The 14,954-nt window shown below is 44.5% G+C and overlaps 1 protein-coding gene across 1 annotated transcript in view; it reads right to left on the reverse strand.

Moving 5' to 3' along the window:
* Nucleotides 1-14,954, reverse strand: part of BLOC1S6 (biogenesis of lysosomal organelles complex 1 subunit 6) — a 308,964-nt gene that overhangs the window by 211,241 nt on the left and 82,769 nt on the right. The window contains exon 2 of the mRNA XM_086958261.1: nt 7,753-7,885. Coding sequence (XP_086814387.1) covers nt 7,753-7,885 — 133 coding nt within the window. The remainder of the gene's footprint in view (nt 1-7,752; nt 7,886-14,954) is intronic.

Here is a 14,954-nt window from a genome sequence, read left to right on the forward strand (position 1 = left end):
TAAAGTGAGCTGCGCTACTTATAATATCCCAGCCGTCCAGGGAGCTAGGGGTAGACCCTCGGGGGTTTATGCACTTGGGTGGGCGTACACTTGGGATGCAATGCCAAAGTGCTGGAGATCTCTTCCCCTGACATTCTGTGCATTCTCCTTTCTTTTGATAACTGATATATAATAGTGAGTCAGGGGCACACCTCCCAGACGCTTGACTGTCTCGTCACATTCCTCCACACCCTACCAGAGAATTGCAACATAATTATTGGTGGAGATTTTAACTGCTAATTCAAGCCCTTAATGGCATCACCACACCTGTTTCAAGAGAGGAAGACTCAGTGTGGTTGATCCCAGAAACTAACATCCAACCAACAAGGGCATGGACTCCCCTAGTCTTACCGATGAACTCAGTTATACTTAGCATTCACTAAGGGCCTGTAACGGTTGATTCCACTCTGATAGTCTGGGGAATTTTACTTTTAATAAGCCGGGACAGGCGTCTATAATAGATTACATCCTGGTAGGTGTCCAACTATGGCATAAGACTAGAGATTTTAGGGTCAAATTCCGACATGAAAGTGACCACAACCCGCTGGCCCTAGAAATAGCTCTCCCCACACCCAAGGACCATCAAAGCACATCCCAACATCCCACCCCAAATTTAGTATCGATTGAAGGAGGGAGGAGGGTATGTTGAGGGGTCTCTGAACAGTCAACGGAAAAAGTGGCTACCTGGTACCAACAAATTGCCCCCTTCTTAGAAACAGCTTTTCAACTGTCTGCAAATAGTTGGAGCTTGGCATCGCAACTGGCGATGGAAAAAAATCACCAGAACCTGCTCTCCACATTGCACCTTTTTTTTTTACAATAGCGCTAAGACCAGGCAGAATCCTAAACTCAAGCATGCATGGTAGCCAAGCAGGCCCTGTTAGCTTGTATGAAAAAGAATGATAAACCACAAGCAAAAGAAGCCAGTGTCCAATATAAAAAACACAGCTGGAGCAAAAACCAGTTGGGAAATAGACAAATGGGAAGCTATTAAAATAGCCCTAGATGACCATGATATGCAAGGTTTTTGGAATGTAGTTAAGACAGGGAAACCTGAAGGCCAATCGGCCATTGGACCAAATTTGGGGGGAAAAAGTCTGGAGATCCCACTTTGAATCTCTATATTCGAGGTCTGCAGAAAGAGCTGAAGAATCCAGTGAAGCACTAGCCACTGTAGAAGTAAACTCCTTAAATGTGAACGCTCCTCCCTGCACAATGAAGGAGATTACAGTGGCATTGGACAACTTACCCCCAGCAAAGGCACCTGGGTTAGATAGGATACCTGGTGACCTATTTCGATCTGATCTAGCAGTTTGGGCACCACATTTATGGTCATTATTCAATGCCATCCTACTAGGCATGGCGCTGCCCCCGACCTGGGCTGGGGCAGAAATTATTACTATTTATAAAAAAGGCACACCACTCAATACAGAAAACTATCGCCCAATAAGCCTCATAGACGTCACCCAAAAAATGTTTGCCAGTGTACTTCTGGGTCGTCTGCAATGCTGGATAGAAGTAAATAACTTGCTAACACCTTTACCAGTCAGATTCAGCGCCAAGACCTCAACTATTGACCATATCTTTAGATTGCAATTAGTCCATTGCAAAATTGTGGTTTTAGAGGGTGGCAGCCTCTATCTCACATTTGTGGATCTTAAATCCACATTTGATATGGTGCAGCGAGATCAGCTATGGGGCATGCTCCTCGATATGGGAGTACCAGATTATCTTTGTTATCAGCTGAAACGTCTGCACCAAGACAACTATGCGAGAATAAGATATGACAAAAGAGGCGAATTGACCGCTCCCTTTCCCGTAGAGAAAGGGGTGAGACAGGGATGTGTTTTAGCCCATACACTATTCTCCCGCTTTTTAAATGGTTTAATCGAAACTCTACTAGCAGGGAAAGACATAAATGTCCTGAGTTTGGCGAACCGCAAAATTCCAGCACTTATGTTTGCGGACAATACGCTGCTACTCTCTAAATCACCTATGGGTATGCAGCGGGTACTTGAAGAATTTAGCGCTTTCTGTAGGAAGAGGGTTCCGGAGATAAATTTCCATAAAACAAAATATATGGTCTTCCATGATAATACTACCAATTGCCCACATCCCCAACTGGAAGGCAGGACCCTAGAGAGGGTGTCCGTTTTTGATTACTTGGGGCTCACACTTAATGACACGATGGATTGGGGGGCACAAGTAAAGAAAGCTAACTTAAAACTGACCCAGTCTAGAGGGGGAATTCTAAAAATACACAAAAATTGCTTCCAGAGAGTGATAGGCCCACTAGCAGAAATATATAAAATACAGGCTATGGGAGCCTCTTTATATGGGGCAGAACTCTGGGGCCATTGTCCATCAAATTTGCTATCCATGACAGAGAATCTATTTTTAAGGCAATTGTTAGGCCTCACCAAGAGTACTCCACTAACACCACTTAGGATGGACCTGAGAATTGACCGCATAGCCGATGTAGTTGCCTCTCGACCACTTCTATAATGGCGTTGTCTCTGGAGCACACCAGAGCGAGTCAACTACAGGGAGGAATTGAAGGATATCATGACCCTTTTGGGGGCAGGGAACCTACCTTGGCTAGTCCATATTAGGAACTCCTGTGGCTAACACCTGAAGAGATATGCCCTACAATCCCCAAAAATGCTTTTCTTGTCTGCTATAGAGAACACAAACTGGCCCAACTATGCCAGAGCACTAACTCCAATAGTTTGACCTCCAGGTTCCTGGATGTCAAACAGTAACACAGGCTGGAGCTGATACTTGATAGTATATGACCACAACTTGCAAAGAAACTGTTCCTTCAATTTAGACACTGGGAGATCCTGCTCCGAGCATTCACCAACAAATGGCAAGTAGCACTCAAACTAGATTGCCCAGACTGTGACATAGTTGAAGAAACAGATCTTCATGGTGTTCTCTTTTGCCCTGCCTACAGTGACCAAGGCCCAAGTGGGTGCTTCAGCTCTGTAGAAATCTGGGGATTAGATATCAAATTGAGGCCTTTAGGCTTCTCAAACACCTAACAAATCCATTACTTGTGTTCGCTATTTCCAGGTTTCTATTTTTGATGTGGTGCATCCGTAGGGGCATCCTAAAGAAAAAGAACTTAGAAAACCATCAATCCAATGTGCACTAATTACGCTGCTATGCCATGCTTGCATATTCTCATAGCTTGAATATTGGCTTGTAAATTTTCTTCTCTCTTGGGTGGTTGCGATCTTTTACTGCTTTTAAATGTCCCATATCTCAAACGTTTTTAACGTGCTCTTTTAAAATACGCCCTTGGGCCAACAGTCAAAGTTAGAATTTTATTATGTACTAACTGATAGCAAGGGATATTGCAATTGTTTTCACTGTGATCTAAAACACATATCTCCTGTTGAATAATGCTTGCACTATTTTTGTATCGAGAATTAATAAGAGGGGGTGCAGTCAACGCTGAGTCTCAAACTTCTGTACAATTTGCATCTGCACTCTCGGTTTTATGATGGTATTTTAATATAACATTTGCTACTTTTAGTTTTTTCTTTCTCTTTTGTACCAAATGTATTGTAATATTTTATGTGCTTTTATGGTCGTACGCCAGAAATTAAGCTTTCTTGACTGACTGACTGGCTAATAAAAATCAGTTAATTACAACACAAAATACATTTCCATTGTCTGTTTCGCTAAACCTAAGAGATAGTTTGTCCAAGTATACAAGAATTCTGTATTTCCAGTCGGCAGCGCTTACCTCTACCCTACCACAGAATTTCATTTTGCCGATAAAGTAGCACTTCCTTCCAGCTTACCCTTCTAACAAGCAAAAGGGAAACCCGTTTCTCTGGGGATAAAACACATGTAGAGACTATACTGCTCCAGAGAATTAAGGCCAGAGTTTACAAGAATAGCTGAAGCTATTCACTCAACTCGACTCATACAAGAATTCCCTAACATAACACCTTCCTGTGTTATCACAATATTGAAACCAGACAATGCACAATTCCATGTGACTACCTTGTCACATATATCCACTCCCTACTTCCCGGAAGCTTCAACATTTCTGACTACATATAACATGATACAAACTCAATATATAGTGTTAAACATAAAACATCAATAATCATTAATCTCCAAACTGGCCTATAGAAACCATAACTGCTACGAAAAAATCTGATGCAGCGGGTCTAACACAAAACCCTCTATCTATATCACCAATCCAGGAGCAATCTCTTTATTTTACTCATCGTTGTGGCCCATAGCATCGCGAGTCACACACACACTCAAATCACACTGCCCCTGAATCAGTGTCAAGTAGAGAAGCTGCAAGACATGCGGGGTAGCTTATTAACCTATACAGTAACTTTATACATTATATACATTTGAAATTTAAATGCCCAACAGTCATAAAAACAACATCAAGTTACTCCGCTATTTGGTCGATGGACCAACTAGTAGGAATCAGTTGAGGCAATTAAGTCCAGCTCAATCACAATATTCTTATAACTTTTAACATTCAATCGTCATGACTTTACTTTAACAAACACAGACTCGAGTTTATATTTATAGAATTGTATCTAGATTCATTTCATTGCAAAGGATTTATTAAACAAGTACATTCTAAAACACTATTCAATACATTTTAAGCAAAGAAAATGAAAAGTACTCATTACCCCTTGGCCATAGGGCGATGATAGAACTGCAGAACATAGAATAGGTTCCTAAGCTGACTTCCTTTCTAACCTCCTTGATGTCTCCCTCCTGACATAGAATCTCTGCGACAGATCTCGTTTCTTTTCCCCATCAAAGTTCAAAGTCCAAAAATGTCAAAGTCTCTTGCACCATTAGAAAAATCGTCCCAACCGACATCATGTTGTGGTGCGAAAATAACAGCCACACCGAGATCATCTACACAAGCTATTTTATACCCTTTCGCTAACTATCTAAACCCAAAATTGAAACTTTTAGGGGCTACACTCATCTCTCATTGGTCCAAAGGAGGGGTGGCGATGATCACCTCATGTCCTCCTTGCTCAAACCAGTTCGTAAAAGTGCAAATTCATACCACAGTTTCTCATGACTTCATCAAATGTTCACATTTCTACTTGTTTAGCACTTTGCAACAGTTCCTCGCATTCAGGTTTCAATGGCCATTCTTTCCCATGGTTTTTAATGCAGACAACTTTGGCACAACTCCTGTTGCAGGCCAGGCTGGCCTTGACATCTCTTGCTCCGGGCATAGGCCATACACTCATGACTGAGCATCCTCTCTTTACGCATGCGTGGGGGCCATCTTTAATTTTATTTCCACCATCGCGTTTTAACAGCCACTTTTCACACTAGGCCGATCAGGCCATAATGGGAACTAATATGAAAACAAACATAACAGAAATTAGATATAGTAATTAAGCCCTTCTGTTTACCTCCCGCCATTCTAATTACCCATGTTAGGTGTTACCTAGCGAAGCAACATGTACGCAATGTTACTTACCATTTGCATTCTTTTGCCACAATACAATTCTACTATATACACAAATACATGCGTTTACTCTTTTATATCTACATTATCACAGTTCTATATTAGATCGACTCATAATTTATTAAGAAATTAGATTTTTGCAAATAGCAGTTAGTTTTTCCACGTGTAGTGTCTAATATAATGTGCATTTTGTTGATTAGTTTACATGTTTCACACAATTAATATTATTAAAGTTATGAGGGAAAAATATTGTAGGGGTACAAAATGTTTTTGTTTCTCACCTGCTCCATCACTTTCACTGGCTCTACATTTAACATCAGCCCAATAGCTTTTCCTGTAAAATCCCACACTTTCTCTGATTCACTGTTGTCAACTTTTCTGGTAACTCATTTTCAGTCTTCAAAGAATACATCTTTCTACTTCTGTACTTTGCTTAGCGAGAAACATTTTGTATATAACATCCACATCAGGGGTTTGGAAAGCGACACCATCTGGTGTACAGTAGATCATGAAATTCCTTTTGTACAATAGATAGATGGCGTACTACAGAGCCTACCATTTCAAGAACATCAGAAGTCTTCTCAGACCACATGAACCTTACTTTGCCTATTGGAAAGCAGTAACTGATAATGACCACTGTCTCTATAAGTTTGGCCACTGCAAGTATTTAAAAAAAATAAAAGGTACTGGGATCAGCGTACAGATTATGGTACAAGATAAGAAGATTATGGAAGTTTCCATATTATAGCCCGTTAGCACCAATATGGAATTCACCTGGAACACCTGAAGGCTTGAAAGACTCCCTAGCAGGTCCACTAAAAAAAGCAGGAATAGTGAAATGGGGAGAACTTTTAGAGTTTGTCAACTTAAAGATCTGGTACTTATTATCCGAAATAACCAACGCGGATATCTCAAGGTTTAAATACTATCAGTTGGCCAGTTGGTCTAAAGAACAAGAGACAAACCCAGAATACATTGGGAAACTAGAGGAAGAAATACGAAAAGACCCAGCCCGAAAAGAAATATTGAAATGGTACTGGTACCTGACCCAGAAAGATGAGGATGATTTCACCACGCCAGGTGACATTTGGAAGAACATCTTTCCGGGTCAAGACTTGCAACAGCTATGGCAGGTATCCTGCACTTTTTTTATGGTATATTATAGTTTCTGCACCACTTAGGAAAAAACATCTTTTTACTTTACACAGGTCCTATTGGACGCCTGAAAAATTATCCAAAATGAATAACCAGGTGACGAAAAAGTGTCTAAAATGCGGTGAGCCAAAGCCGAATGATATTCACAAGTCTCATCTATGTGCTCATCTTGATATTTATTGGAATGAAATTGGTAAGATCATTGATAAAGCTCTAGACACATATATTAAGGTAAGCACCTTTACTGTCATTTTTGGCATTCTGGATACAAATGAACCTATTGTTTTAAGTAAAAACCAAAAATACTTATTGTTTATTCTAATTCTATTAGCTAGACACAAGGTGTGTATAAACTGGATTCTCTCACCTTCTCCGAATGTGGCTGACTGACTTTGTTCAGTAGATAAGGTCAGGAAACTGGATAAATCCAGAGGGGAAAGTAAACAAACTAGGCACTGGGATCTTTGGGGCAAGAACTATGTGGCAGGGTAGGAAGGGATGTCCAATGATTTCAACAAATGCGATCCAACAAATTCAAGGGAATCAAAAACTCTAAAAATGTTTAGGTTCTTAAGACATGGTTTAACCTCGTTATCCAAGGGCGGCCCCACACTACTCAATACAAGGTGACCTTGCTTGCCATAACCATTGAAGTTCGCATAAATGAGGACAAAAAAAAATAATAAAAAATAGTTCTCTTCCTAACAGATTTACTGGACAGGAATTGCCAAAATAAAAACCGATGCATGTCTTTCCAATATGTCCCTCCATTGGTTTTGTGATTGGAGTTCTATTCAGTTGATTCGACACTCCTACAACTTGGATGGACTCTCCCGAAAGGGGTAGGTTTAGGATGTCTGCTGTTCTCACAGTAGACCGAGTAGCACCAGTATCCAATAGAAAAGTGATATCAGTAACTTCCACTTTCCCATCAATGAATGGACCTGACTGATCTACCGGCAAGGATGCGCCAAGCACGCACTCCTCTTCCTCCCCCCTCGGGCACCGTCATTGCACATAATTGTCTTCGTCATCATCGTTCTGTAAAAAATATTGTGTAACCACAGAATTTTTCTTACCACTTTCCCCCTTTAATCCGGCTTTCGCACTGTGTCTTTGAGGGTTCACAAGGTTTGGCATAGAAGCTGGTGGCACCTGATACTGTGGAGTAACTACGTGCTGCAGCTGATTCATCACCACTTCATTCTGCATCTGTGGATTTAAATTTTGATTTGGCCCATTATTATTCTGAATGCTCTTACACTTGTTCTTCCAATGTCCAAGCTTTCCGCATGCATGACAAGGAAACTTCTTCTTCGCTTCCTCTCTATTCATTCATCCTCTTACTCTACAACCATTCGCCACTTGATCATTCTGATTCTGCTCTTTCACCTGATTATCAGTCTGGGTATTCAATTTAATCTCCTGCTGTTCTGCTAATTTCACTTGTGCCCACATCATTTTCTCTTTTAACTTTGTACGCCTTGCCTCAATGTCATCTCCGCAATCTTTGTCATACTTCAAAATTTCATCTATCGTTTTACTCTGCCAGCACTACATGTGCCATTGAATCATCTGACTAATCTCCGGTTTCAGACCATACACAAATCGATACACAAAATGTCCCATATCCTTATCACCAATGTTCTCGAAACCACTATACTGCTTTAACACTTGCAATAACCACTCATAATATGCAGGTACAGGTACAGCGCCACCTGATGCCTGTTAGTAGAAAGGCTGTTTCTGTCGCGCCTCCTTCAGGATTCGCTCTTTGAGGGGGAAATCAGGTAGGAAGGCTAGAATGTCAGGTGGGGGAGCAGGTGCGCGGCGTGCCAGGCCCACCCTGTGCGCCCTGTCGATGCGGATTTCAAAGTCGTCGGGCACCCCTAGAATCTCCTGGAACATACCCTGCAGGAAGCTTGTGACACTGTCCCCTTCTGCCTTGGATGGCACGCCTCGTACCCTGATGTTGTTCCTCCGAGAGCGGTTTTCAAGATCTTCTGCATGTGCCTGCAGGTCAACTTGCTGTTCACGAAGACGGAGGACTTCCTGCTGAAGGTGCTCCACCTCCTCGCCCCTAGTCTGTTCCGCTTCTTCCACCGCCGCCACTCGCTCCCCCAGACCGTCAACATCTCGGCGCAGTTCACGGTGCTCCCCGGCCATGTCTTGTTTTAGCGCCTGAAAATCCTCACGCAGGGAGTTAAATAAAGTTTTCAAAAACACTTTAGTGATGGGGGCCCCTTCTCCCTCCTGCACCATGGTCTCCTTCGCCGCTGGGGGGTTCTTCTCCCTTTGGGAGTGCCCTTGACCAGCATTTCTGTTATGGTGCACCCTCCTCTACGCCCCACTGTGGCCATGTTTTGCTGTCAGCGCAAGCCAGGGGGGGGCCAAATGCCTGTCACCCAGGATGAAACGGGCGATGGCGCCTACGTGGGACGCCTACCAATTTGCTCCGGTGGTGTCTGGGTGGCGAGAGTCGAGTTTTAGGCCCACGGCTTCCTTCCTCGTTGTGTTTTCGCAAGGTATGCCCCTTGCCGCCTCTCTCTACTCCCCGCGAGGGCCACGCTCTGCCGGACCGCACACCAGGTCCCAGGGATCTCAGGCCTCAAGAAGCTCTCCGTGTGGAGCAGGGGGGAGCCCACGCAGCCAGGTTAGGGAGCCCCAGCCGGCTCCACCAAGCCAGAGTGAAGCAGGCCGTATCTCCGCCCAGGCTGCGCAGACTGCGGTCGATGCGCCTCTCGTCGGGCCTCTTCTCAGTGCAATTTTCACGGGCGAGACCCCAGGTATGCTATTGCAGGCTTGCGGCGGGGCCCTCCGTCCCTCCTCGCCTCACCTCACTGTCTTTGAGGGGTCTCTCGCAGGGCAGGAGCGAGTAACTGGTAGGCCCGCGTTCAGGCCCGGTCACCAAAGGGCCAGATCTGCATCTCCGAGGCTTGTCGTGTCGCTGGGCCTCGCGCCATCACTCCGCCTCGGTCTCAGTAGCCCCTGTGGTCAGGCCCCCTGCGCTGCAGCATTATCGTCTGCCTCAGGCTGGGCCCCAACCGCTCCTGTCGTCTTCAGGCGCCAGCTCGGGGAAGCAAAGCATTACCGCACTGTAGTAGGCCCTGAAGCTTGGGCCTCAATTTTCATGGCTCCCGCGGCCAGCTCTCCTGTTGCCTCTCGTGACTCCCCTGGGGGCCGCACCCGCGGTGGCATCGCCCGGCAGCACCGCCACACACTCCCTCCTCCAGCGGCAATCTCCAACCTCCACCTTCTCGGCAGGGCGCCCCTCAGGGAGCTCACGGGCAGTGAGAGGGCTTCACGGCACCTCCGTCTACTCGGCCGCCATGGTGCAGGCGCAACCCCCAAGCAGTGTCTCCTCCAGCATGGTGGCTCCTATGCTCCGCCGGCACCCTAAAGGCAGTCGCTCATCACTCCGCAGCACTCGACTGCGGTATTCACTGAAAAGGGGCTTTGGCGCTCAGTAAAAGGTCACGATAGGGAGTTTGGAGCGGGGAGCCTCGCGGTCGAGCGTCCTCTCAGGTTGTCATCCTGGCCACGCCCCCCGACAAGTAGATATTTTAATAAATTCCACACCCCTGAATTTTAGTTTCCATTAGTACACACAGTATTACATCACAAATTAAAGTATAGACCTTTCAAATATTCCATGCACAATTCAGTAATTGAAACCGAACATCACTAAAAGCACATCAAACATTTGTGGTAGATATCAACTGCAATGCCAGAAAGTGTAAACACTACTTTAAAGGTAAACAATATCCCTCCCCCCGTAAATCCGTTCAGTCCCTTAGAGCTGCATGATTTCTGACAGGAGGTGATCCTTCCCATGTGGCCTACGCTATCTATGAATGTACTGTACTTTGTAGTTCAGGGCTAGGGATGCTCACTGCCGCTCGAGGTGTGTCTCGCTGTTCAGCTGGTTGGGAGGTTTGATCAGCGTCCCCCTGGAGGTCTACCATCATGGCAGTCCACGCCGCCCTAGGCCTGGGATTAATTTCTACACAATCGTAATGTTTATGTATTTCCTCAGAGTCCTCCAATTTTCTTTAAGGTGCATAGTGAACCGTGACTTCAGAGTCCTCATAGTTCTCTATTCTTCTTGAAGGCATACAAGGCACCTTAGTATTCAGAGATATCTCGGGTGAGAAGCTCTTTTGGAGATTTTCTTTGTAGTCTTTTCAGTTTCTCTCTGTAGAATAGCTTCATAAAACACCTTGCACACTGAGTTTTTTCGCCAAATCATCGTCAAAAATATGTTATTATGTAGAGAGGAAATCCAGTATCCGAGGTTAGCTTATAGATGAAGGTTTTATTGATCTTAGTTGTTAAGTTGGTCTTGTAGTAAGTTCTGTAGTTGGCCCCACCAGGAGCGCCTCATTCAGTCGTGGCTCGCATGTCTCGCAGGTGGGGGGGTCACGTGGGGGTTTGTGTGGGGGGGATAAAAAAACGTACCTTACTGGGTCCCGCGCCCGCGTTTTCCTGCTCTCCTGCCTCTGGCAGGAACATTAAGCAGGCATTCTCCCTCCCCTCCCCTAAGCCAATCAAAACCCTGCAATGGCAGCATTGTAATTGGTGCGGACGGTGCCCAGCTGGGCGCTTGTAGGGAGGCCATTTTCTCTATGCAGGCTGCATGCAGCCTGCATAGAGAAAATCCATAGGGCGCATGACTAGTTTGGTCGGCCCTCTGGGATAGGGCGCATGACTAGTTTGGCCGGTCCCAGAGGGCCGACCAAACAGTCAGGACCCATAACATTGGGCAAGCCACTCCTCCCAATCCCCACCCGCCCACCCCCAACCAGGCATACCATTCTGCTTTCTCGCAGCACGAGAAGCAGAAACATAAAATGGTATTTAATATATATATAAAAAAATAACCATTTGAGTACAAAGGGCAACACGCAAAAGATCTTTAATGTGCTGACACAAAATTTTGTAGTGTTGTTGAAGACAGCCAACAAATGTTTCGTCGTGTAGATGACTTTTTCAAGGCTTTAATAATGAAATCGAAACAAAGGTAAGTGAAGATGTTTAAATCCCTAGGTTATTCGGGACAAACTACAGAAATGGCGATAATCCTGCCTTCTGGTTGAATTATCAATCACAAACGGTTCGTCCGTGAATCAGTCTAGTGTCCGTTGTTGGTGGTTTCATTTGCGTGTTTGCCCTTTGTCATCAAAAGGTTGCTTACTTTGTTATATATATTGCATGGTGCAGTGTTCATTAAAATTAACTTACGACAAGGTCGGTTGACTAACTTGTGACTTTGCTCTGTAATCAATATTTTGTCTTGAATTATAGAGATAGAACTTGTTTTTTCTCTATATGTGTTAACACTGGGTGAGTGGCACAGTGTTTTTACATTGAGCAAGCATGTACGTATGTATATACTGTAATACTTATTGGAAGATAATACGGAGGTGCTGACCTGTGCTATATTGCCACTGCCATTTGTTCTCTAAACTGTCATTCCACACAGTACACTACTCTGACTGAGCAGCAGGGGCAGAGAATCGGGAAAGATGCAGAATACCATAAACCAGATACTACATAACACTGCTAAGGACTGTGTGGTGCCCCTCGGCGGTTCGGGGGAAGCGTGGTCATTGCGCTGTGATCCTCGCGAGGTTCGAGGGACTGGGGGCCTGGCTGTGAGCGAAGGCTCCGAGGAACAAGACACTGCCCAGCCACTCCCCGCTACATTGTTTTCGTTTGACTTTACCAATTGCACAGCGATGTGATCACCTCTGGGGATCCCTTTGGAAGTGGTTGTTTAGGCTTTCCTCCACAGCTCCAATGGAGCCATCGATCATTTCAGGGAGGTCCTGATGTTCTCTGCATCTCTACTAAGACATTGTACAATGCCCATATCGGCGACTTCGAGAAAACCCTATTGCCTCTATTTGTAATTTTTATTTTTATTTTCTGATCTTTATTTTTAGCTTTTATTTGTATTTATTTTACTGGGCTAGCTTGCTGGGTTATTCGAACTTATATTTAGTATATCATGAGTTTCTAGTTCTGTGTTGCCAAATGTGGAAGGTTTCCTGCTGCACAGATTGAATTGGACGGCCATCTTTACTTTTCTGGCCCATCCATCTAGAAGGTACTGCAGGGCAGAGTGGAGGCTGTCCTCACATGCCCTAATCGCAGAAAGGGAAAGAGGACTGAACTTTTGCCTTCACTAAAACAGAAAGAGGACTGAGCCAGAAGCTCACCACATGCAAAGAAAGAACTTTTCTATAGCGGCCATCTTGGGTTGGGAATAGAGTTTATAGCCATCTCAATCTATTCCACTACAGATTCCTAGTAAAACTCCCACCCTGGATATGGGCATTTGTTACACAACCCTTGCTTGTGTTCCCGCTGTCTTAAGACTTGCCACACAGCGCAGACCTTCAGGCTGACCGAGAAGGAGGAGTACAAGGCCATCAGGAGGAAGCTGTTGCCTCATCTACAGCTGTGCAGCAAGTAGTGCCAGCTGCCAGGGCCGGCGCTAGACATGGGCAGCATGGGCAGCTGCCCAGGGCCCCCGCGCCTGCTGGCAGCCTTGGGGCCTCGCGCCTTTAATGACTCCAGAGTTCCGGGGCCCAGGGGGCCCCCCAAGCGATTACATTTCTTCTTTTTTTAATCACTCTCCCCTGCAGTCCTGTCTCTGTGGGCCTAATGGCTGCATCTGCATGTCGATGACAGTGATTAGAAAGTTAATTGAAGTGCCCTTGCCTGGGAAGTGCGCCCTGCCCCTGTATGAATGAAAGGCAAAATATCTTGCTGGGCGCAGAGCAAAAGAATGGCGGCGCATCACAATGGAAACTCCTCACCTAGGACAAGTGGAAAGGGAGCAGGGAGTGAATAACAGGGGTGGGGTGGAGCAGATAGGTGTGAGTATGGCAACGAGACAAGAGGTGCATGCAGAGGAGCAGTATCAGCATGCAAAAGTGGATGGAGCAGAGTTTAACGTCTGCTGGGTTACTTGAGTTTTAGACCTGGTATTAAATTAATATGGACATTGAAAAGGGGCCTTAACTTTTCCTGCAAAAACATTAATCTAGTGTCTGCAAAACAAATGAAAGTTCAGAAAAGCAGGTGATGAGACGGGCCGCTCTCCATTTTTACAGTCACCCTCAGAGTGAAAACACAAATCTTAACTCTGCAGCAGCACAACTCTCTGCTGCCTTTAATGCAACTTCAACAACACTCGTTATAGTTCTTTCAGTCTCATCATGTCAAAACTGGAGCATTTTCGATATTTTATACAAGGAAGCCATAGATGTTGCTTATTTATCGTATGCAACTGATAATCATTGACAAAGCCAATAGTACTGGCATGTTATAGGTGTAATTTTACTTGTTGTAATATTTATCTGAAAGCAATGACAGAAGCAGCAAAATACCAGTTGGGCGGCGCACTATGCTAAGTACAGATTTATATAGCTTACATGTTTTTAAGCCACTCCCTTAACTACGTTAGCCCTGCCCCTGTGAAAGACCCCCCCTAGTTTTTTCATCCCACTTAAAGCCCTGCTGTCAGGTCAGTATGTTGGTCGTTTTTTAGGCTAGTTGTTGACCTGCTTTATGGTCAGGTGAGCCAGTTTTTACTGTTGATTTTCACGATATTAAAGCTTTTATTGCCTGCAGAAAACTAAAATCAGTGCAGGCTTCCAAAACTTATACAGCATGTCTTTACAAGTTTTAAACTGCCCTAATTTGCAAACATTAGACACTTTTCTAGCTAACTAACTCACTAATGGGGGCCCATTTATTTTGGTACTGGGGCCTATTTTCTTTCCCAGTCTGATGCTGCATCTTAGGCAGGGCCACTGGAATAATGCGATTGTGCAGCGATTTCTGCACAATTATGCATTTGATGCATTTGCCACATAATCCATCATCTGCTGCATAATCTACAGATTTTAACAACAAAATTGCTTTCTATCTCAAACAGTTCAAAAGTTACTAAAAACGCAGCAACACGTCTTGCGCATGTGGGAAGGCCCTTTGAAAAGCTGGAATGGTCAACTTCCTATTTCTCACGGCTAAATTTGGGTGTTAAATTGGTACTAATGGGGTGCAAACGGTTCCCAAACAGTGTTACCAAGTTTAAAAATGGCAAAAAAATGAAGTAATACTATTTCAAAATGTGCCGGATTATGCCGCATAATTTGCATTTTCATGCCGCATAATTTACTCACCCTGCCACATAATTCCAGTGGGCCTGATGTTAGGGTAAAACAATGTTGTGATTTTGTTCCGGTTTATATTTCACATGCTTTAATTA

This window comes from Lissotriton vulgaris, chromosome 2_1 (assembly GCF_964263255.1).
Source record: "Lissotriton vulgaris chromosome 2_1, aLisVul1.2, whole genome shotgun sequence".
In the NCBI taxonomy this organism is placed as follows: Eukaryota; Metazoa; Chordata; class Amphibia; order Caudata; family Salamandridae; genus Lissotriton; species Lissotriton vulgaris.